We start from the raw sequence: 24,873 nt of genomic DNA, 5'->3' as shown, positions 1-24,873 counted from the left end.
TTATTGTATCTGCCTCCACCACTGCTGCCTGCAATGTATTCTACACACCAACCACTCGCTGTATGAAAAACCTACGCCTCACATCCCCTCTGAACCTACTTCCAAGCATCTTAAAACTATCCCCCCTTGTACTAGCCATTTCAGCCTTGGGGAAAAGCCTCTGACTATCCACATAGTCAATGCCTCCCATCATCTTATACACCTTTATCAGGTCACCTCTCAGCCTCTGTCGCTCCAAGGAGAACAGGTGAAGTTTGCTCAACCTATTCTCATAAAGTACACTCTCCAATCAAGGCAACATCCTTGTAAATCTCCTCTGCACTCTTTCTATGAATGATATATACATGCTTTATCAGAAACGGAAGTTTATGAAGAGACTCTGTTTTGTAAAAAGTTTAAATAAATATTAACAGAGAATCAATCTATGACAAGATCAAAATGTATATTGAGGATTAAAAGTATTCTGATTAGGAGCATGATTTCTTGTGCAACAGATAGAGCATCATATATGACAGATCTCCATTCTGGTTTAGTGGCATTTATGAAAGAAGAAATCCCAAGTCTGTTGCAATTCATTGTGTAATTTATCGTCAACATCTCACAGCCAAAAACCCTCAGCAAGCGACTTTTTTTCAAGCATGACTCTTGTAATACCTGCTAACAACAAAACTAAAGTTCATCCATTAAATAGCAGAATATTTTGCCAGTAATGGCAAGATAACGATGAAGAGCTTGAACGCTTGCTTCTTCACACTGGTGTGTTGGTTGTCAAAGGCTGCTGCTTAAAACATTCCTTTGATTTTTTTGACACTGTGTTGATTTTTTTGCTCAAAGTCAACAAAAGCATGGGAAACAAGATTGAACTTCTATGTGGAGGTGTGGCATTCCTAGCCGATCTGTATGACAAAATGAACATTCTAAATATGAAACTGAAAGCTGAGAATTTCAAGATAATCCAGGCAAAAAGTGTGGTGTTCACTTTTATCAGAAAATTCTAAAAATATAAACCAAAACATTAGGAAAAGAATGTTCTTGCAATTTATAGAAAGTATGGCACTCTCTTTCATAGATGGTTATTTGCAAGAGTACAGCTTACACCTGCAGTCACAGAAGTAGGTTTTTCAAAATTGATTCAATGATTTGAACGATCTGGAAATTCCAGACTGGGTAACTAACCCATTTCTTTGCCAGGTGGAACATCAGGAAGAGAGTTTGCTAGAAGAACTTAACAAAAATTCAGAATGAAGAAGAAACAAAATAGTTTTCAAAAATGTCGGCTTTTGTGGAATGTGGTTACATTGTCATACGAGGTTTCCTGGTCTTTGGAGAAGAGCCAAACTGCCCCTCATTGCATTTCCATTCTCCTACCTTGATCAAAGAGACATCAGTGCAGTGAACCACATACTCACAAAAAAAACAGATACCACTTGGACATTGTTACATGTAAGGACTTAAGGCATTTGCTGTCACAACTTGAATCAAATATTTCAATGCTTGCTAAAAACTACCAAGCTCAAGGTTGCTATACAGTACACTGGTACTGTGTAAGCTAGGTTTAAAGACAAATACAAATTTAAAGCAGAATCATTTTTCTCATGTTAGTATATGGCAGAAATAATGGCATAGTTTTCACACTATGGTGGTGCTAGTAAGTATATTGTGCCTAAGAGGGGCGTTGGCAAGAATGAAGGTGGTTTAGGGGGCACTTGCAAGCATGAAAGTGCTTTAGGGGACATTGGGCTAAAAAGTGGTTGAGAAACATTGATATAATCCTATGACTTCTAGCTCTAGTTTCAACCACCTTAAGGGGAAAAACCTGCAAAAAATCATCACTACCCATCACTATCCATCCCCCTCAATTTTGTATACCTCTAAGATCTCCCCTCATTCACCTACACTCTAGCGAATAAAATCCTAACCTATTCAGCCTTTCCCTGTAACTGATGTCCTGTCACAGCATGATCTAACTTTTACTTGATATAATTTTTCTCACCATGCTCTGACAGAAACATTGTTTGTGGAATCCTGCAAACCCCTGCACATCTGATGCATGTGGATTTGATTCCCAAAGGAAATTGCATCAACTGGAATCTCACAATTAAATTTCAAGAGTGGTGCAGTATGACTGGCTATATTTCTACTCCATAAAACACTTTAAACTAGAAAAGAAAATAATTTTTTAAAAATTCTGAATTTCAAGTCTGGTCTTTTCTAATGTTAGATACCACACAGCGTTTTACTACAAAATAATTTCTTTTGTAATGCGTTTAGTATTAGATGTAGGAAATATGCCAGCTATTTCATGCACAGCAAGCTTCACCACAAAGTGAAATTATAATGATCTGGTCAGTCATTTCTTCTGTTGCTAGTTGAGGTACAAGCATTTCCCAGTATATAAAGGATAAAATCCCTGCTCTTCTTATTGAAAAATGTACCAAACAGGCAACTTCTTCATGCAGTGGGTGACATACATATGGAATGAGCTACCAAAGGAAATAGTTGAGACAGGTACAATAAACACATTTAAAAAGCACTTGAACATGTAAACAGAGAGCAAACATGAGAAAATCTGCAGATGCTGGAAATCCAAAACAAAATCCAAACCTGGTCTGCTAAGCTCCTCCAGCATTTTGTGTGTGTTGCTACGTACATGGATAGGAAAGGTTTAGAAGGATGTGAGCCAAACTCAGGTAAATGGGACTAACTTAGATGAGCATCCTGGTTGGCATGGACAAATTTCTAAATAGAACTTTGTTTTACTCCCACCTGCAAGAGTAGACAGAGCCTCAGTTCAACTTTTCATATGAAAGAAAGAACCTCCAACCCTGTACCATTCTTTAGCATTGTAGTGAATCATCTACCTGGATTTTTTTTTGGCTTATGTCATAGATTGGAACCCTAAATCTACAAAATCCAGATACCAGGAATAGGGAAATAAACAAATCACCAGTGGAAAAAGTAACTTAATTCATAATGAACCACTGTTTTCAGTTATCAGAAAACAATTTTAATCCAATGTTCTTAATCCATTCAAGATCAAAAATTTCATGTTATAAAAAAGCGTCTCTCTCTTAGCCTTTCATGGAGTTGTCATTATTTAAATAAGGGGCGGTGCAGTAGCACAGTGGTTAGTGTAACCATACTGCAGTGCCAATAACCTGGGCTCAATTCCACTGCTACTTGTAAGGAGTTTGTACATTCTCGCCATGACCACGTGGTTCTCCAGTTGGCTCACACATTCCAAAGATGTATGGGTTAGCAGATTAACGGGTCACATCGGTGCAACTGGGTGGCACAGTTTGAGCCGGAAGGGGCTGTTATCATGCTGGATGACTAAATAAATAGATAAATAAATACTATTATCTCAAGCCCCAGACTGCTCTCTCTGATGGACAAAAAACATCCCCAGGCATTAGTCTGAAAGAGTGGTGCTATTTTTAGAGAATGTTTTCCATTATGTAGACTCTATGACATAATTGATATTATCGAAACGAATTATCGAGCCATTTTTCACAAGACTGTTGTGGAAGCTTGCACATTAAAAGCAGCTATACTTCAAAAGTTCTTGTTGGCAGTGAAATAAAATTAGATGCCTTAAGATCACTTGAAGGCATTACAGGACTGCACCTTTTTGTTTATTTCTCTAGTTCAGAGGGAAAAATTTACATAGTGTGGTGTAAGAATTAATTACAGGTTTTTCCCATTCTTGGAATTTGTTTAGAAGTGATGGATGTAGACTCAATAATAAATTCCAAATAGTAACCGGAGGAGTTAGAATCAGAGTCACAGTGCAACACAGCAAAGACATAAATCCTTCAGCTTAACCAGTTCACACTAACTACGGTGCACATCAAACAGTCTCCGTTTCCTGTGCTTGGTTCATATATCTATAAGCCATGCCCCTCCAAGTCCCTATTCAAGTGCTTCTTAAAAAAATATTATTGTAACCACCTCAATTACTTTCTCTCTGAAAGTGTTCCTCCTCAGATCCCCTTTAAATCTTTCCCTTCTCACCCTATATTCTTCAGGTAATCCTACACCCTGGGGAGAATACTGTTACCATTCACTACATCAATGCTTCCCTTTATTTTAAATATCTATAGGATTCAATGGTTCATTTTTAAAGGCTCAAAGTTTATTATCAAAATATGTACACAGAATATAATTGAGATTTGTCTTCTCCAGATAGCCATGAAATACAGAAAAAGAACGGAAGTCATTATAAGTAAAGACAACAACCCCTTCCCCCACACAAAGAAAAAGAAACAAAACTCATAAACTCCAAACACCCCAACCCCTCCCTTACACAAGAACTAACAGATTGCCCACCCAGAAAACAGCAGCTAAAACATCAAACCCCAAACCCCCCACACAAAAGAAACAGCAACAATAACATCAAACCCCCAACCCCCTCTCTCGCACAAAAAAGAATTCAGATTGCCCACACAGAAAAACACCAACAAGAACATTAGACCCCAAATTCCCAACCACCCTCTTGCACATAAACTGAAATGTCGCCACCCAGGAAACGACAACAAGAAACACAAGAAACTGAAGGAGGCCATATAAAGTACAGACTTATACTGTATATGAAGAATGTCCCTCATTCTCCCATGCTCCAAGAAATAAATATCTAGCCTCACCAGCCTCTCCCTATAACTCAGGCCCTCTCATCCAGCTCAAATCTTTTCTGCAATCTTTTTCAGTTTAAGTGCATCTTTCCTATAAGGGAGTGACCAGAACTATACACAATACTCCTAATGCAGCTCATAAACAACTTATACAAATGTAGCACAACATCCCAACTTGAATACTTAGTGCCCTGACTGAGGAAGGCCAGCATGCTAAATGCCTCTTACACCCCCCTGTCTAACTACAACTCTGCTTTGAGCAGACTATACACATGCTCTCTTCAGTTGCTCTGTTCCTTTATACATTGGCTTGACATTCCAAAATATGTCAACTCATACTTATATACATAGAAATCGATTTGCTCCTCAGCACATTTCCCTAATTAATCAGGGTGCTGGTATAATCTACACTTCCCATTTCATGTCAATTGCAAACTTAAAAAAAAAACCTTCACACATTTGCATCCAAACCTTGATATGAATAATGAATAACAGGAGCCCCAACATCCATCCCTGTGGCACACGAAAAGTCATTGAGCCTCCATTCCAAAAAACTATTTAAACACCAAACTTCACTTCCTATTGCCGAATGAATTTTGAATCCACCTAACTAGCTCCTTCTACCAAAGTGCATGACTATATACTTCAATATATTCCTCTGCTACGTCTTTGCCATTCTCCAATCCAAATCCTTTTGCAGCAACGTTGCCTGCCCCTCTACATATCTTCGCATAAGGCCACAAACATGACCACAATGCTATCACTTCCAACATCCAAACTGACATATGTGAAAAGAAGTGATCCCAATATTGAACCCTGCAGACCATCACTAGTCACTGGCAGCCAAACAGATTGGCCCCCTTTGTTCCCACACTTAGCCTCTTGCCAGTCAGCCAATCTTCTATCCATGCTGGTTTCTTTCCTGTAACATCTTGTTGGTGCTGCACATGAAACTAACTTTGTCAAAGGACACCTGAAAATCCAATAAACAACATCTACTGACTCATCTTTGTTTTATCAGAATCAGGTTTATTAGCACCAGCATGTGTCCTGAAATTTGTTAACTTAGCAGCAGTTCAATCAAATTTGCCTAGCTCCTCTCTCATGCCTCTGTAATTCCCTGTACTCCACTGTAATACTGATATATCTGACTTTAGCTTGTCATTCTCAAACTACAGGGTGAATTTTGTCATGTTATGATCACTGGCTCCTAAGGCTTCCTTTACCTTAAGCTCCCTAATCAAATCTAGCTCACTACACAACAACCAATCCAGAATTGCCTTTCCCCTAGTAGGCTCAACCCAAGGCTACTCTAACATGCCATCCTGTAGGCATTCTACAAATTCCCTCTCTTGGGATCAAGCACCAACCTGATTTTCCCCAATCTACCTGCACAATGAAATCAACCATAACACTGTCCTTATTACATACCACTGCTATCTTCCATTGCAATTTATATACTAGTTATTGTTTGGGGGCCTGTATACAATCCCCATCAGGGAGCTTTTACCCTTTTGGTTTCTTAGCTGTACCCACAAGGATTCTACTTCTTCTGATCCTAGGCCACATCTTTCCAATGATTCCATTTAATCTTTTTACCAACAGAGCCACCCCACTCCCTCTGCCTATCTGCATGTCCTTTTGTTAAGCTCTGAACGATGACCTTCATTCAGCCACAACTCAGTGCTGCCCACAATGATATACCTGCTAATCCCTAACTGTGCTAGATGACCTGCCTTATTCTGTGCAGTGCATGCATTCAAATACAACATCTTCAGGACTGTATTCACTACCCTTTTCGATTTTGTCCCCATGCTACACTTCAACTCATCCTACTAACGGCAATTCTGCCCTGTCATCTGCCTGTTCTTCCTACACAAGGCATCGACTTGTATTCCAAGTCCCCCATCCTCATTCCTATCACAGCCTGGTTCCCATTGCCCTGCCAAATTAGTTTAAACCCTCCCCAACAGTTCTCGCTGACTTTAAAAACCTTGGAAATGAACTGATCGGCAAAAGATAACTTAACCCATTAAGAATGAAATAAGGACCTGGCAATTAAAATTCAACACACAAGTTAGAAATCTTAATTTTCGCAAATTAACAAAAAAAAAGTTGATGAAAATGATGTGATACAATTTTGTCGAAGGTGTAGGTGCAAATAACTGCAGGGAAGCCAGATAATTTTTTAAAATGCCAACAATCAGAAGGGGAAAGCTAGGGAAAATACATTAAACCTTTATAACCGCTTTGTTTGTGTCAAATCAAATCAGCAAGGAGTGTGTTGGACAGCCCACATGTGTCGTCATGCATCTTTGGAATGTGGAAGAAAACTAGAGCACTTGGAAAAAATCCAAGTGGTCACAAGGAGATCGTGTAAACTCCTTACAGACAATGGCAGGAATTAAACCCCCAATCGATACTGCTGGCACTGTAAAGCTTTGTGTTGACTGCTAAAAATATATATTCAAGTAAACATCAATAGTAAACTGGTGTCAATAAAATAATTATGCCACTCCGGTAGTGAAAATGAGAACATGGGGAAAACTTAAAAAGAATAGGAATAGCATAAGTGTTTGGCATGGATTCAGGAGCTGTATAATTTTATGGTACCTAATGAAATTTACAGTTTTTGAAGGTTAGTAGGAATTTTGACTGTTTACTTTGTAGTGCCTTAATTGGCCAGCTCTTTGGATGTCTAGGAATTCTTCCAGGAATATCTCATTGAATTGAGACATCAGTAATTCAATTGAATTGAGAGAGATCAGAGAAACTTCTTTCCCCACTCCTTCCAAACTCAGACTGACAAAAACCAAAGAAATCAGGAGAAATCCTAAAAGGAACATTCATCTCCAAAGCACAAACCCACTGAGTTGTTCATTTGTATGAGTTTTCTTGGAAGATTCAGGCTGCCATAATGACAGACTACTTTGATAACAGGCAATTAGAAGCAGTGGAAATTAATTTTTCCCCCTATCACATTGCTTCTATAGAAACACAGCTGAAAATATCCTGACTGGATGTATTATAATCTAGGTCTGCATTTCTAATGCACACGGTGCTATGAACACAGTCTGGCCCATCATGGCACAACTCATCCTACCACTGAAAGCATTGTTAAGAGCTGATGCCTTAAGTGGCAACACTGCTCACCAAGCACTCCACCATCTTGGTTTTCACGCTTCTCACCACTACCATGGGGTAGGAGGTACAGAAGCCTGAAGACTCACACTGTCAGGTTCAGGAACAGCTACTTTCCTACAATCATCAATTTTCTTAATCAGCCTGCACAACTGCAATTCTACATCAGTAATTGAACACCGCTGTACCTCTCATACAACCATAGATTGATCACTAACCATTGTTTTGTTTTTGAACTAATGTCTTGATTACCACAGTCTTTTTTCTTCACTGTCTGGTATGATTTATGCATAATTTATAGTTTCTGTGTCGTCTGAACCTATCAGCCCATGATGCTGCTATAAGATTTCATTGTACTGTACCTCACCATACTTATGACAATAAACTCCACTTTATTTGCATACTTGCATGATGGAGGGAAAAAAGTCATTTCTCATCCTCAAGGGTCTCACTCTCAAGAGCCAAAGTTTAGTCCCTGAAACAAGGCATGTAAACAGGGCAGTTGTGGTGTTTCTGTTCAAAGGGAGATCAGGAAGTATCTCTGGCATCACACCTAGATTTACTTGGCCATACTATGTTGCCTCAACCAATGTACAAACTCACAAATGTTATACGTGCTCATATGTGTTTAAAATAAATTTTAATTTCCGCCTTGTATGATTTATTCCATTGTCTGTCAATCAGATGCTGTTAAAAATGCCCATAAACAGTGATACTGGTGTAACAGTACTATAGTTGTTATTGTTATCAACTCTCATTATCAATTATGGACTCAGTTCAAAGACTTGATCTCATGTTCCCCATATTTCTTGCTTTATTATTACTTTTTATTCTTTCTTTTTTGTATTTGCACACTGGTTGTCCACCTTGCTGGTGTGGTCCTTCATCAATTCTTTCATGGTGATTGGATTTATTGAGTATGTCCAGATGAAAACGAATCTCGGGGTTGGAGATGGTGACATACGTGTACTTTGATCATAAATTTATCTTCAACTTTCTATTCTTGAATAATTCAATGAGAAAATGTGTAAGAAAAGACTTGCAGCAAAATGCAACAGGTACTACAAATATTCTACAGGGATTCGTATATTCTACATTATCATTACTAATTCATAATATTGACCCTGTCATTATTAATTTATCACGTTGTTCAGTCTCCTCATAGCATATTTCAACTGAGCCACATGAGCACATAGATGAAATGAGCAACGTTGTTTTTTTTTTACTAATTACTAAAATTAAAACTTGTTCCGCATAAGTAAGACTCGGCTTCAGCTGCAAAGACATAAGCCACATACACAGAAAACTACAGAGCTATCAATTCAAAGCGAAAAAAGTACTGAGTGAAAACAGACTCCTACCTTTGTAGCGAGCTGCGAGACAGAACTTGTAGCCTCTTCTGGAAGCAGTGGATCCTTGCTCTGAAACAGGTCATGAAACAGATATTTCAACCATGTTACTGCTCACTGAAGGCGGCAATAGGATCTCAATTGAATTAAGCACAAAAACTGAAAATCATTGTAGCCAGATCTTAATCGTTAAAACAATGTTATTGCATCGGAAGAGGGAAAAAAACAGCAAATGCATTAAATGGTAGGCATCTAAACAGTGCTAACGTTGCAGGTTGTTTTGGGATATTTTATCTTTATTTCACAGTATTTGGCTAGATAAAATGCTGAAACATTGATCTGCATGCAACCGAAAGACGACCAGCTCAAGATCCTCGAAGATGCGATAGGAAACATAGCAAATGCGTCTTTTAATCGAGTTCAATAAAGTACACTGTTACTGTTAGTATCTATCCCTTTCACTACCAGATATCCTATAGTAATATTGGCACTCTCCGTCCCCTCGGTCAAGTCACAAAGAGCTGCATCGAATATTGCAGCCCGGTGGACACTTCTGCAGTGGGTTTCTCCCCTGGGAAACACTGGAGTGAGAGATCCCACCTCTCTGAGCTGGCAGAGTTCTTCGCATCGAGTGGCATTACGCATTCAACAACTTTCAATTATAAATGTCTTCACCTCATAGACACTACTCATAGGCCATTGCCAACACTGATCCTGATAGCTATGCAAGGCCGGGCTGCACAAAGTTAGCCGGCATTTTCACAGCCGCCTTCTAACGGACTTGTAGTCGGTGCCTTTGGTGTGGGTAGCGCCCATAGTGGAGTACACAGGAAAGAGCTAATGTCCTCCGCATTCCTGAGAAAACATACCTTCGACACCTCCTGTGGTTTGTCGTCCTCGCAGTAAGAATCCTTTAGTCCTCTGTGCTTAATTTTCCACATTATTGGGCTGATCCGTTGGAGGAGAAGCAGACTGCTGAGTAATGGGGCTCTTGGGCTTTTTTTCGTTCCCTTTTCCTCTCCTACACACCGGAGGCTACATCGAGTTCAAACTCCCAAAACAAAATACACGAGGACGGGCAGCACCTTCCGAGACTCGGATAGACAGAACCCCGCCAGCCGGGAGCCAGCAGTTCTGCGCTGCTCCCCAGCACCCTGCCTATCCGTCACGTGATTAACCGATGACAGTGTTTAGGAGGATTAGTTCGACCAATCGCCGCAAGATCAAGGGCGATCTTGCTTCCAGCTTTCAGCCTCCAGGCTCCTGAGGGAGGGTAGGAGTGAAATCAAAGGGGAAATCTGGAAATAGCAGAGTTTCCCCTCTCCCATCCTCTCCTTTCTTTCCGCTGCCTCCCCTTTTCTCACGCCCCCCCCCCCCGCTTTTTACACTCTCCACTCTCTTCTCGTCCCTCCTTTCTCACCTTTCGTCTTTCTCACACTTTCACTAACCATGGGGACTGATTCAGCAAATACTGTTAGCAACGGGCATTTTAACAGCCGTTAAAGTGAACTTCTTTTATTATTTTGCCTTTTGTCCTGGTAGCCACGGGTAACTTTTTAATTATTCAAGAATTTGCCAAATTTAAAACGAGATGACCTGCTGAAGTAGAAAAAGCAGTACTCCTTAGCGGTGAACTCGCCCAAAACAAAATATCATTGTTTGGAAATGGCACATTAAAGTTGCAGACGAAAAACACCTGTGACTTTCTTTTGTTTTGTTGGAATCTCCGAAAGAGCAAGAATGTATTATGCTTGTTAACTTCGACTACCTGTGCTAACCTATCCGATCTTTTTTAGTAACGTGCTCAGGCCAGAGTTCCTCCATAACACTTGTTTAGATATCGTGTTCACTGGGGGGAGGGGGGAGAACTATAACCGCTGGCGGTGTTGGAGTCTGTTATATAACTAATCTTGATCTTTTCCACAGCAGCCGTTCAGATGATGGGTTGGGTACAGTTAGCAGCTTCAGGATATCCGAACAGGATGAAGATAAGATCAGAGAACCATAGCGACGGATCAGCTTATCAGAGTGTACCTGTTTATCCGAGGAAATGTAGAGAGTAGAGCTGTATACTGGCTCTCTGAAGACAAATAGATCGCCCAGCAGGTTTGTTTCATCCACAGCCATTTTTGAGAATCAATTATACCCACAGACTAAAAAGAGCAATTGGGCTCAAAACTTTTATGGCACAATAAGTAAATCTGTTTACATTTTTAAAATTGATTATTTTTTTGAAAATCCAATTGTGAAATTGACTCAAGCACTTATTGTTGTTTCACTGCCTAACTAACGCAAGAACTGGAATTCAGCTGAAGCAAAATTGAATAACAGTGCCATTATCTTGCCAGTGGTTCTAACAAGCTGTGTTTCAAAGTTAGTACATCTGTCAATTGAACTATTTTCCTGTCAATGTAGTTTCATACTGAATTCGACATTAGCTAAATATAATAACTATTAATTGACTGGAAAGTGCTATAGTTCTATTCCTTGCACTGTTGGATATCTAAAATATTTGAATAATATATGTGCATTCCAGAATAAATAGTGCATGACCTATTATTATCAATAATCTGAAGCATATTCTATTGTGCGAGTAATCTGCATTAGCCGTGAAAAGACGAGTTAGAGTATATGTATTGGATTTGTATTTCTGACGCACCCAAATGAAATATGTTGAAACAGCAGGTTGGACGTCTATCTTGTTAGAAATTTCAAAAGCTTGTAAGGTTAAGTACATTATAGTTGAGAGGACCCTCGGATCTCTGGTCTCCATCTTTTACAGTTCTACAGACCCACTGTTCCTTTCTTCCTAGAAAAATGCTGAAGTCTCCATATACCCAGCTCTCAGCCAGGCATTCAACACCATTTCTAGCAGCTCCAGCATGATGTCACCTTCAAATACATCTTCTACTCCAAAGAGAACATACACAATTGGTGCATTCCTGCATTATCCCCACACATGCATTCCTTCTAGACAACACTTTCCCATGCAAACACAAAGAAAAATACAATATATGCCTCCTTTCTTCTCAAAACACAGGCCAGAAATATACTTTCTGGGTAAAAGAGTGATTTTGAAACAGCAACTGGTACAGTATTTTGCATTTACTGCTCACAATTTGTTTGACTCTACACTGGAACAGCCAAGGCAGATTTGGTGACCACTTTAAAGAACACTTGAGTTCAACATTCACTGCTGAAGTGACCTCACTGTCAACAGCTTTTCCTACATCCTACCGTGAAGTATATGTAAAACTATGACACAGTGCCTCATCTTTCACCTAAACACATTCCATACATAGCACTGAGTCCAACAGTTCAGTTCATAATCTACTATTCTCATTTACAGTTGCTGTGCAGAAACAGACAGAAATATGAAAGACGAAACAAAAACACTGAGAAAACTCAGAAGAGAGTATCTGTGGAGTGAAGGATAAACAGTAAAAAACTTACAGTCAAAGACTTCTCACCAGAGCAACTCTTCGAGTCACTTTTTCTGTTTCAGTTTATCTGACCCATTACCATTCCCTCTTGCCTTTCACCATCATTTCGTCAATACATCTTTCTGCCTTAACCACATCAAAGCATCTCAAGATAATCACAGACCCTATAAAAAGTATTCATCCCCTTGAAAGTTTTCATGTTTTATTGTTTTACACCATTGTATCACAATGGATATAATTTGGCTTTTTTTTTAACACGATTAACAGAAAAAAAGACTCATGTCAAAGTGAAAACATATCACTACAAAGTGATCTAGATTAATTACAAATATAAAAGATAAAATAACTGTTTACATACGTATTTACCCCCCCCCCCCCCTTCATGTCAATATTTAGTAGATGCACCATTGGCAGCAAGTGCAGCCTTGACTCTGTGTGATTCGGTCTCTATCAGCTTTGTACATCTGGACACTGAGATTTTTCTGCATTCTTCTTTACAAAACTGCTCAAGATCTCTCAGATTGCATGAAGATCCTGAGTGCAGCCACAAATACTCAGTTGAATTGAGGTCTGACCTCTGACTTGGCCATTCCAGGACATTTACTTCTGTTGTGTTCATTTTACCTTCTACATTCACAAAGTCCTCCAGGGCCTGCTGCAGTGAAACAATCCCACAGTATCATGCAGCGCCACTATGCTTCAGAGTAAGGATGGTGTGCTTTTGATGATGTGCAGTCCTTGGCTTATGCCAAACATAGTGATCAGTCCAATGGCCAAAAAGCTCAATTTCAGTTCCATCAGAACATAAAGCCTTCTTCCAGCTGACCCAGAATCAACTACATGCCTTCTGGCAAACTCTAGATGAGTTTTCGTGTGTGTTTTTTTTTCAAATAGTGGCTTTCTTTTTGCTACTCTCCAAAATGCTGTGACTGGATAAACACTTGGGCAACAGTTGTTGTATGTGCAGTCTCTCCCATCTCAGCCACTGAAGCTTGTAACTCCTCCACAATTACCTCCCTCACTAATCTTCTTCTTGCACAGTCACTCAGTTTTTGAGGATGGCCTGTTCTAGGCATATTTACAGCTGTGCCATATTCTTTCCATTGCTTCATGACTGACTGAATTGTTCTCCAAGGGATATTCAGTGACTTGGAAAGTTTCTTGTATCCATCTCCCGACTTGTGCTTTTCAATAGTATTTTTCCAGAGTTGCTTGGAACGTCCTTTTCTCTTCATGGTGTAGTTTTTTCCAGAATACTACCTCACCAGCAGTTCGACCATCCAGATATGGGTGTATTTTTACTACAATCAATTGAACCACCTTGACTGCACATAGGTCTCCAAATCCAGATCTCCATTTTATTCACTATGTAACTTCTAAAACCAATTGGTTGTACCAGTGATGATTTAGTGTGTCATATCAAAGGGGGGATTGAATACTTATCCAATCAATAATTTTGTGTTTTATATTTCTAATTAATTTTGATCACTCTGCAGAAATCTGTTTTCACTCTGAGACAAAGTGTCTTTTTCTGTAGAACATTGTCAAAAAAGCCAAATTAAACCCTCTGTGATTCAATGTTGTAAAATAATAAAATATTAAAACTTCTGAGGGGTGGGGGTGAATATTTTTATAGGCACTGTATAAATCAAGTACTTGCTAATTCTGGAGTAGTTTATAGATCAGAGAACATGGAGCAGCACAGCATAAGAACAGGCCATATGGCCCTTGATGTCTGTGCTGGCCATAATGCCAATTTAAACTGACAGGAATTTGCATGTAATTCATAATTCCTCAGTGCTGTGCCTGTTCCTGTGTCTATCTAAATGTCTGTTAAAGTTTGCTAGTTTGTCTGTTTCTACCACATTCGAGGCATCTATCACGCTCCATGTAAAAATCTTACCATGCAAATCTCCTTCAAATTTTCATCTTTTTTACCTCAAACCTATGCCCTCAATTATTTGACAGTTCAATCGCAAGAAATACTCTCTCTACACCTCTTGAAATTATATACATTCCTACCAGGTCACTTTTTAGGCTCCAATATTCTGGAGAAAACAATTCAGGTAACATCAAGTAAGGCTACAAAGATTGGCAGGCATGGCCAAACTAATGAGCACAGTGGTCTGAAGTGTGTTTACTTTAATATAAGGACTATTACAGATAAAACAGACAATTTAGGGCCTGGATTATTGCATGGGATTTTGTTGTTGCCATCACAGAAACTTGTTTAGATATCTTAGAAGACTGGAAAAGAATACAATGGGATATACAGTACATTAATTGCAGATATGGGTGCAGAAATGGCAGATAGACTTTAATCTGGCTAAATGTGAGGGATTGCAACTTGATAGGTCAAAAGCAAAGAGACAGTACACTGTTAAATGCAAGATACTTAATAGGGATCTCGGGTCCAAATTCAAAGCTCCCTGAAATTGGCTACACAGGTTGATAGGGTGGTTAAGAAGGCATATGGCATGCTTGCCTTTATTAATCAAGGCATTGAGTTCAAAAGTCAGGAAATTATGTTCTAGGCCACATCTGGAGTATTGCATACAGTTTTGGATGCCCCATTATAGGAAGTATGTTGAGGCTTTGAACAGGGTGCAGAAGGGGTTTACTAGGATGCTGCCTGGATTAGAAGGTATGTTCTATAATGAAAATTTGGATAAACCTGTGTTGTTTTGTTTGGAGCTCCGATGGCTGAGGGGAGATCTGATAGAGGTTTATAAGATTATGAGAGAAGGTAGAGTAGACAGGTAATATCATATTCCAAGATTTTAAATATATTATACCAGAAGTTACGCATTTAAAGTGAGAGGAGATCATTTTAAAGGAGAAGTGAGGAGCAAGTTTTTACACAGATAGTGGTAAGTGCCTAGATTGTGCTGCCTGGGGAGGTGGTAGAGGCAGAAACATTAGAGCCTTTTAAGAGACATTTAGAAAAGTGCAGGACTGGCAGCTCAGTGCTGCATTATTCAGATGTTTCAGACTCAGTAGAAAGAGATTTCAAAAAGCTGGGGACTAACACTAGTGATCAGGGTAAATGTCACCGTGACACTCAGAGAGAACATACTGGAAGACTCCTCTTGTGAGATAATATAGCTAGTGATATATGTACTTTCTTATTCCTGAGCTCAAAGATTGGACTATACTATTCAATCATCTGTTCATTATGTGCCGTGTTGTATGACATAGGCGACCATGGTCTTTCCATGACCATGATTGTTTTGGCAATTTTTTTCTCAGAAGTGGTTTGCCATTGCCTTCTTATGGACAGTGTCTTTACAAGAAGGGTGACCCAAGCCATTATTAATACTCTTCAGAGATTTTCTGCCTGGCATCAGTGGTCACATAACCAGGATTTGTGATATGCACCAGCAGTTCATACAACCATCCACTAGCTTCCCATGATCCTGATTGGGGGGCTAAGCAGATGCCACATCTTGCCCAAGGGTGACCTACAGGCTAGTAAAGGAAAGGATCACCTTACACCTCTTTTGGTAGAAAAGTATCTCCACCCCATCACACTATTAGGCCTCCCAATAGCCAATGGGTGACAGAGGAACAGGTGTGCAGACAGATTATGGAAATATGTAAAAGTAACAGCGTAGTTCTGGTGGGACTCTCACAATGCCAGAGATGAGATATGGGCAGAATTTTTTAGGTACATTTTTGGCATTGTCTGTGAATAATCAAATCAGGAAAGGAGCCATATTAGACTTTGTGTTAAGAAATAAGCCTGACCAGATGATAAGTGTGAGTTCATTTTTGGAAGAGTGATCATAACTCTAAGTCTAAAGATAGTTGTGTATAAGGATAAGACTAGAACTTGAAGGAAAGTGGTAAATTGGGGAATGGCAAATTACAACAGTATTAAAACTGGGAGAGTGAATTGGGAGTGGCTGTTATTGGATAAATCTTCACCTCACATGTGGGAATCATTTAAAATTCAGCTGGTAAGAATTCAGAGCTAACATATTCCTATAAGGAAGAAAGAAAAGAATGACAAGAAATGGGAAATTTGGATCATGAAAGATGTTACAAACGTAGTCAAAAAGGAAGCATGTGTAAGGTTTAGGTCACTGAAAGCAGATCTAAACTTTGAGGAAAATAAAACGAAGCAGAAGAAAATTAAATAGGAATCAGGAGGACTAAAAGGAGACACATAATGTCTTTGATAAGCTGATTCAGATTTATTATCATGTACATCAAAACATAAAGTGAGAAGTATCATCTTCGTTAACGATGAACACACCCAAAGCAGCATTCAAGTTTTCATGATCTGATTATCATACTCAGAATTCACTGCCTGTATCAAACTCAAAGTTAAAGGCAGGGAAAAATTATCAAAGATCATATATATTACCATATGTTATCTTAAAATCCATTTTCCTGCAGGCATTTACAGGAAAATAAAGAAATACTATAAAATTTATGAAAAAACTACATAAAAAAGACTGACCAATAATCATCCAACAGTAGAAACATATTGCATTCTCTGTGCTGTGAAGAACACAATGATTCTAAATCTTATTCCCTTAGGTCAGTACAAGCTGCTTCTCATGACCACCAGTAATGTCAGTCAGGTTGCTAAGCTCGAGAATTTGCTGATCACTATTTTCAAGGCTTCAGCAGCATACAGCTCAAGGTACTTCACAAAAGAGTTAATAAATAAGGCACTGAGGTATGTGACCAAAAGATTACCAAAAAGACAGACCAGAGGCAATGTGGTTTAGTTAGCCCAGTAATGATGAATGAATGGGCAATGTAAGGAAGCTAATATTGGAGTTGAAATACCACATGGAAAGAGAACTTATTATAGGAAGGACTTGGATAATTTAGAGAGAGTGCAAAGAAGATTTATCAGTAAGCTGCCTGGACTAGAGGGCATGTCTTATGAAGATAGATTGAGTGAGTATGGCTTTTCTCTTTGGAACAAAGGGGGATAAGAAGTGATGGTGATAAAGGTGTATCGGATGATAAGAGGCATAGAGTGGATAGCCAGAGACAATTTCCCATGACATAAATGACAAATACAAGGGGGGGGGGTAGCATTTTAAGGTGACTGGAGGAAAGCATGGGGTGAGGAGAGTCAGAGATAGGTTCTTTACACAGTAAGTGGAGGGTTCATGGACAACCCCAGCTAGGGGTGGGGTTAGAGTCAAATATATTAGAGGCATTTATGAAACTCTTAGATAGTCCTCCAATTTTCTATTATCCATGTGTCTATGTAAGAGGGAAGGGTTAGATTGATCTTGAAAGATCAGTGCAATATTGTGGGTCAAAGGGCCTGTACTGTGCTTTAAAGTGCTATGTTCTATGTTCAATATTGAAATTAAGGACTTTATAATGAATAACAAGCAGATGATTGTCTCCCAGTGCAGAGCTGACCAGAACAGCTGGAAATAGATTGAGTACAGTAATTGCACACATCCCACCAGGACTAGAACTAGGACTTCTATTCACTTGTCTTGCAACTTTTTGTGACCATGGGTCAGGCAGATCACATTATCTTCCAGCAAAATTCTTTGAAACACCATCTGCTTCACTTGGATTGTAGGCTGGAAATGTGGGAATAAGGGGAGACTTCTCACCAAATGCGTCATGACTTCCACCTTACATCTGAACACAGAACACAAATTCCACAGAATGAAATGCATATATTAACTAATGCACACTTTTGTGACATGAATTTCTGTAATGGTTTTGGTTAGTATACCATAACATGGAACTTCCTACTCAGCAATGCTAGTCCCCTTTTTACTCTGTCATTTACTTGCATCTATAGGACCTGATCTATAAAAGAAGAATTTGTATTCAGTAGCTTAGTTTACCAAAGTTTTCTTGAAAAGAATTCCAATCTGAAACACACTATATAAAATCAGTGGCCGCTTTATTATATACACCTATTTATCTGCATGTTAATGTAAATATCTAATGGGGCAGTAACTCAATGCATAAAAACTTGCAGGCATGGTCAAGAAGTTCAGTTGTTCAGGCCAAACATCAGAATGGGGAAGAGATGTGATTTAAGTAACTTCGACCGTGGAATGATTGTTGGTGCCAGATGGGGTGGTTTGAGTATCTCAGAAACAGGTGATCTCCTGGGTTTTTTACACAAACAGTCTCTAGAGTTTACAGAGAATGGTATGGAAGTGGCCTAACCTGGGTCAACCCACGTAAAGCTGCGGATCCTGATAACATACTTGATCGAGTGCTAAGGAACTGTGCAGCCTAGTTAGCTGAGGTTCTAACATACATCTTCATCATCTTTCTGGAACAGTCCATTGTCCCCCTTAGGCTTCAAGACAATCACCATTTCAGTGCCCAAGATGGTGATAGTTACCTGCCTCAACAACTACCATTCAGAGGCACTGACCTCAACAATAATGAAGTGCTTTGAGTGGCTGGTTAGGATTTGTATTAAATCCCATCTTACAGCTACATTGAATCTTTTCCCGTTCACATTGCCCAAATCGATCCACTGATGATGCCATTGCCTTTGCACGCCACTGTGCCCTGTACCACCTGGAAAATGGTGTGTGTGTCATATGCCACAAGGCTGTTGATTGACTTCAACTCAGCATTTAATACGATCATTGCGGAAGCTGGTGGGTAACCTGTCCTCACTGGGTCTCAAAACCTCTCTCTCTGTAATTGGATCCTGGACTTCTCGACAGAAAGGCCACAGCCAGTCCATGTTGGCAGTAACATCTCTAGCTTCATCATGCTGAGCACTGGTGCTCCCTAGCACTGTGTGCTCAGCCCACTGCTGTTCATGCTGCTGATACCAGATTGTATTGTTACACCCAGTTCAAGCCAAATCATCAAGTTCACTGATGACGCAACAGTGGCTGGCTTCATCAATAACAATAATGAGAAGGCACATGGAGAGGAGGTAGAAAGGCTGGTAGAAAGATACATCTCCATTCTGATGTTTGGACTGAACAACAACTAAACCATTTGATCATGACTGCATGCGTTTATGTATTAAGTTGTGCCGAAATGATTGGCTGGTTGGATATTTGCATTAATGAGTGTACCATTTCTGGTTGGCGGCCAGTGACTAGTGGTGTTCTGCAGGGGTCAGTGTTGGGACCACTTCTTTTTATGCTGTATATCAGTGATTTACATGATGAAATAGATGGCTTTGTTGCCAAGTTTGTCAATGATACAAAGATTGATGGAGGGGCAAGTAGATGGAGGAAACAGGTAGGCTACAGAAGGACTTGGACAGATGAGGAGAACGGGCAAGAAAATGGCAAATGAAATACTATGTTGGAAAATGCATGATCAGGCACTTGGGCAGTAGAAATGAATGTGTAGACTATTTTCTAAATGGGGAGAAAATCCAAAAATCTGAGATGCAAAAAGACTTGGGAGCCCTTGTACAGAACAACCTAAAGGTTAACTTGCAGGTTGAGTCAGTGGTGAGGAAGGCAAATGCAATGTTAGCATTTATTTCAAGAGGTCTAGAATATAAGAGCAGGGATGTGATGCTGAGGCTTTATAAGGTCCTGGTGAGGCCTCACCTTGAATATTGTGAACAGTTTTGGACTCCTCATCTCAGAAAAGATGTGCTGGCATTGGAGAGGTTTCAGAGGAGGTCCGCATGGGTGATTCTGGGAATGGAAGGTTTACCATACAAGGGACACTTGATGGCTCTTGACCTGTACTCGCTAGAATTTAGAAGGATGGGGGGTCTCATTAAAACCCTTTGAGTGGTCAAAAGCCTGGACAGAGTAGATGTGGAAAAGATGTTTCCTATGGTGGGGGAGTCTAGGACAAGAGGGCACTGCCTCAGGATAGAGGGGTGTCCATTTAAAACAGAGATGTGGAGAAATTTATTCAGCTAGAGGGTAGTGACTTTGTGGAATTTATTACCACAGGCAACTGTGTGTGGTTGTACTTAAGGCAGAAATTGATAGGTTCTTGATTGGATGCGGCATCAAAGGTTATGGGGAGAAGGCCAGGGAGTGGGGCTGAGTGGGGGGAAGAAAAGATCAACCATGATTGAATGGTGGAGCAGACTCGGTGGCCAAGATGGTCTAATTATGCTCCTATGTCTTTTGGTCATCGTCTAATGAGGTGACCACTGAGTGCAGCTGAATCACTTGTAAAAGTGAACAACTGATAAACTGACAACAATGAAAGAATACCATTCCTTTTATAACTTACACCATGGAAGAATACAACATAATACATTATAAAACTTGTTGACAGTTGGTTAATTGGAAAATATTCTTTATAGAAGCTGGATAAATTAGCCTTATTAATGCAGAAGAAAATGGAAGCTGAATGGGGTAGAAGGGAATCTGTTGAGATAGGAAAAAAACATTAACAGTAGGATTGCACTTATCAGGAGCGCTGCATAGCCAGGGCCCTCAGCATTGTCAGTAATTCCTTCCATTCATCCAGTAATCTGTTTGACCCCCTTACCATCAGGCAGGAGGCACAGTAGCATTAGGACAAGTACTGTTAGGAGAGGAAATGCTTCTTCTCCCAGGCCGTGAGACTACTGAACTCCCTGCCACCACCCAGGTCTTATCAAGTTTGAAACGGCAGTAGCATTAAAATGTTTACTTTTTAAACATGTGTTGTGCAGCTGCAATGTATGTAGTGTGCTGTGCAACTTGGTTCGGAGAGACGTCGTTTCATTGGGCTGTACAAGTATACTGTTGAATGACAAAAAATCCAACTTGAACTTAATAAAGTGGCCACTAAGTGTACTTCAAGCAATAAAGGAAGGAGGGAAAGAAGGTTGAAAGATGTGCAGTAATTGTCCACCAAACCAACAGACAACACACTGCTGACCCACTCCTTGCTCATAATATTCTTGTTCCTCATTTGTTAAGTCAACATATGCTTGAAACATAACCCTCCCACCATGATTGTCTTCTCCCTGTTATTGAAATTCCAGAAAGAAGTAAGTGAAGGAAGGAAGCTGAGAGAGATCATTAGAGGAGAAAGCATACTAGTGTAAAGAGACTTTGAAGGAAATAATAAAGTATGAGGAGATGTGACATGCTTTAATAGCAGCAGCATGATGTGCAATGATGAGCTTCAGTGATCATAGGAAAGTGCTGATAAAATAACACAAGTAATCAAGATTGGCATTATACGAGGCCATTCAAAGAAATTTATAATTTAGGAGGGTTATTGTTTCTATCCTTGTAAAGGTATTGTATTTCCTCAAGCTATAACCATGTCCGGCAGTGATATATATGGTACTGTCCTATTCGGTTACGTCTGCCCAATTTCACTGGGCAGCAAGCAACTACATCAACCAATGTGGCAACTTTATTTGAGTCAGTGATTACAAGCCAATGAGTCTGACTTAAGTCATAGAAAAATAACAGTAAAAGCCCCGAGGAACAATACTAGTCTATATCTGGAAAGGCAATAATCAATCAGTTATAGTCAGAATTACTTCATTGATGGGAGATCCTGTCTAACTAATTTAACTGAGTTTTTTTGATAAGGTAGCAGACTGTATTAATGAGATCATAAGACATAGGAGCAGAATTAGGCCATTTGGCCCATCAAGTCTGCTCCCCCATTCAATCATGGCTGATCCTTTTTTTCTCCTCCTCAACCCCAAATCCCGGCCTACTCCCTGTAACATTTGATGCCATGTCCGATCAAGAACCTATCAATCTCTCCTTAAGTACCCTCAACGACCTGGCTTCCACAGCTGCATGTGGCAACAAAGTCCATAAATCCACCACTCTCTGGCTAAAGAAATTTCTCTGCATTTCTGTTTTGAACAGACGCCCCTCTATCCTGAGGCTATGCCCTCTTGTACTAGACTCTCCCACCATGGGAAACATCCTTTCCACATCTGCTTTGTCTAGGCCTTTCAACATTGGAAAAATTTCAATGAGATTCCCCCTCATCCTTCTAAATTCCAGCCAGTACAGACCCAGAGCCATCAAAACTTCCTTGTATGATAACCATTTCATTCCAGGAATCATCCTTGCAAACCTCCTCTGGACCCTCCCGATGACGAGATGATTCTAAGATGATGAGTCCAAAACTATTCACAATATTCAAGGTGAGGCCTCACCAGTACCTTATAAAGCCTCAGCATCATGTCCCTGCTCTTGTATTCTAGACCTCTTGAAATGAATGCTAACATTGCATTTGCCTCCTCACCACCGACTCAACCTGTAAGTTAACTTTTAGAGTGTTCTGCACGAGGACTCCCAAGTCCCTTTGCATCTCAGATTTCTGGTTTTTCTCCCCATTTAGGAAGTAGTCTGCACATTTATTTCTACTACCAAACTGCATGACCATGCATTTTCCAACATTATATTTCATTTGCCACATTCTTGCCCATTCTCCTAATCTGTCCAAGTCCTTCCGCATCCTACCTGTTTCCTCAACACTACCTGTACCTCCACCAATCTTTGTATCATTGGCAAACTTGGTAACAAAACCATTTATTCCATCATCTAAATCATTTATATACAGCATAAAACGAAGTGGTCCCAACTCCAACCCCTGCAGAACATCACTAATTACTGGCAGCAAACCAGACAAGGATCCTTCCAATCAGCCAATACCCTATCCATGTTAGTAATTCTCCTGTAATACCATGGGCTCTTAACTTGGTAACCAGCCTCATGTGTGGCACCTTGTCAAAGGCCTTCTGAAAGTCCAAATATACAGCATCCACTACATCCCCTTTATCTACCCTACTTGTAATCTCCTCAAAGAATCCCAACAGGTTCATCAGGAAGGATTTTCCCAGAACGAAACCATGCTGACTTTGTCCTGTCTTTTCCTGTGTCACCAAGTACTCCATCACCTCATCATTAATAATTGATTCTAACATCTTCCAAACCAGTGGGGAAGTGTGGTTACATGAATGCCAGCAAGGTCTATCACAAGGTTCCACATAAAAGGCCTGTCCAAAAGGTTAGAGCCTGTGGATCCAAACAAGGCAGTCAGCAGAGTGTCAGATATGGGAGATCAGGGAGCAGGAGCAGTCAAGTGTCCCTGATGACTATATTTGAAAGAAGAATGTCCAGCTGATGACATTTGTAGGAATTAACTCAGTTGGGGTGGTAGTTGGGCACACTGAGGATGATACAGGAGAAAGATAGTGACATACATAGGAACTTCAGAAAGCTTACCGTATTCAAAGGATCAGTCAGATAAATGGGTAACCAACAGGAGAGGTAGCCACATCTGATTATCTCTCAAACAAGTATACCAGTTTCATGTACTGTGGATCAAGATTGTCTCTTGGAGGAAAATAGCAGCAACAGTGAGATAAGTAGCACCATAACTGGCTCTTCAATAAATTAGTTTAAGGTAAAATCAAAGAGAGTAAAAATATTAAGAAACTTTATAGTCAGGGCACAGACAGGTGTTTCTATGGCCACAAGCAAGATTTCTAGGTATTATGTTGTCTCTGTGGTGCTAGGTTCAAAGATGTTTCTGAATAGGCACAAAACATTCTGAAAGACAAAAGTTGTGTCCATATTGGTACCAATCTCACAAGCAGGAAGGGAGATGCCATCCTTCAAAGGGAAATTACTGAGTTAGGTAGTTATAAAACAAGATCTCTAAGGTTGTGTTCTCTGGATTACTCTACTTGCAAAGAGCTAATGAGGCAGGAAATAGAAAGATAGTGCAGCTAAATGAATGGCTATGAAGCTGGTGCAGAAGGCATCAGGTACATGGATTATTGGGATCTGTTCCAGGGCAGGAAGGAGCTGTACAAGATGGACTAGCCACACCTGACCTGGAGAGAGAAAAATATGCTGATGGGAGATTCGCTAATGCTACTTGGGAGGGTTTAAAGAGGAGGGATCCAAAACAGTAGCGTACAGATGGGCAAGTTGAAGCACAAAATAATCTTAGAGTCATGGAACAGTACAGCACAGAAGCAAGCCCTAGGTGAACAAGTGAAAAGATGGATAAATGAACACAAAGCAAAGCAGAAAATATACTTCGATAAACATTCTCAACCATTACCTGAACTGCATCAGGGAGATGAAGTAAGAGTACAAGACAAAGTGAACACATGGACACAGAAAGCTGCTGTACTTGAAGAAGTACAACCCAGAACAGAGGAGGGAGCAGTGGTAAGAAGAAATCGCAAAGACCTCAAGAAAGAGCATACTTCAGAGATTCAGTTAACAGATGAAGACGAGACAGAGCATGTAAATAATAACAAGGAAACACAAGAACTGTGTGTACCACTTAGAAGGTCTACTCATATTTGTAAACCCACAGAGAGACTCAGAGACTTGTTGAATTATGTATTTGCTGTGATTAATGTTGTTAATTGTTTTT

The 24,873-nt window shown here is 39.9% G+C and overlaps 1 protein-coding gene across 1 annotated transcript in view; it reads right to left on the bottom strand.

The window, feature by feature from the left end:
- LOC140733446 (testis development-related protein) overlaps window positions 1-10,368 on the bottom strand; it is a 75,133-nt gene extending 64,765 nt beyond the window's left edge. Inside the window, exons 1-2 of the mRNA XM_073056784.1 lie at window positions 9,991-10,368; window positions 9,134-9,193 (exon numbers count right to left, since the gene is read on the bottom strand). Of these exons, the coding sequence (XP_072912885.1) occupies window positions 9,134-9,193; window positions 9,991-10,062 (132 nt within the window). The 5' untranslated portion in view covers window positions 10,063-10,368. The remainder of the gene's footprint in view (window positions 1-9,133; window positions 9,194-9,990) is intronic.
- Between the last annotated feature and the right edge of the window lie 14,505 nt (window positions 10,369-24,873).

The sequence above is a fragment of the Hemitrygon akajei genome, chromosome 9, assembly GCF_048418815.1.
Source record: "Hemitrygon akajei chromosome 9, sHemAka1.3, whole genome shotgun sequence".
In the NCBI taxonomy this organism is placed as follows: domain Eukaryota; kingdom Metazoa; phylum Chordata; class Chondrichthyes; order Myliobatiformes; family Dasyatidae; genus Hemitrygon; species Hemitrygon akajei.
Note: the sequence above shows the minus strand (reverse complement) of the source record. Positions and strands in the feature narration are given on the sequence as shown.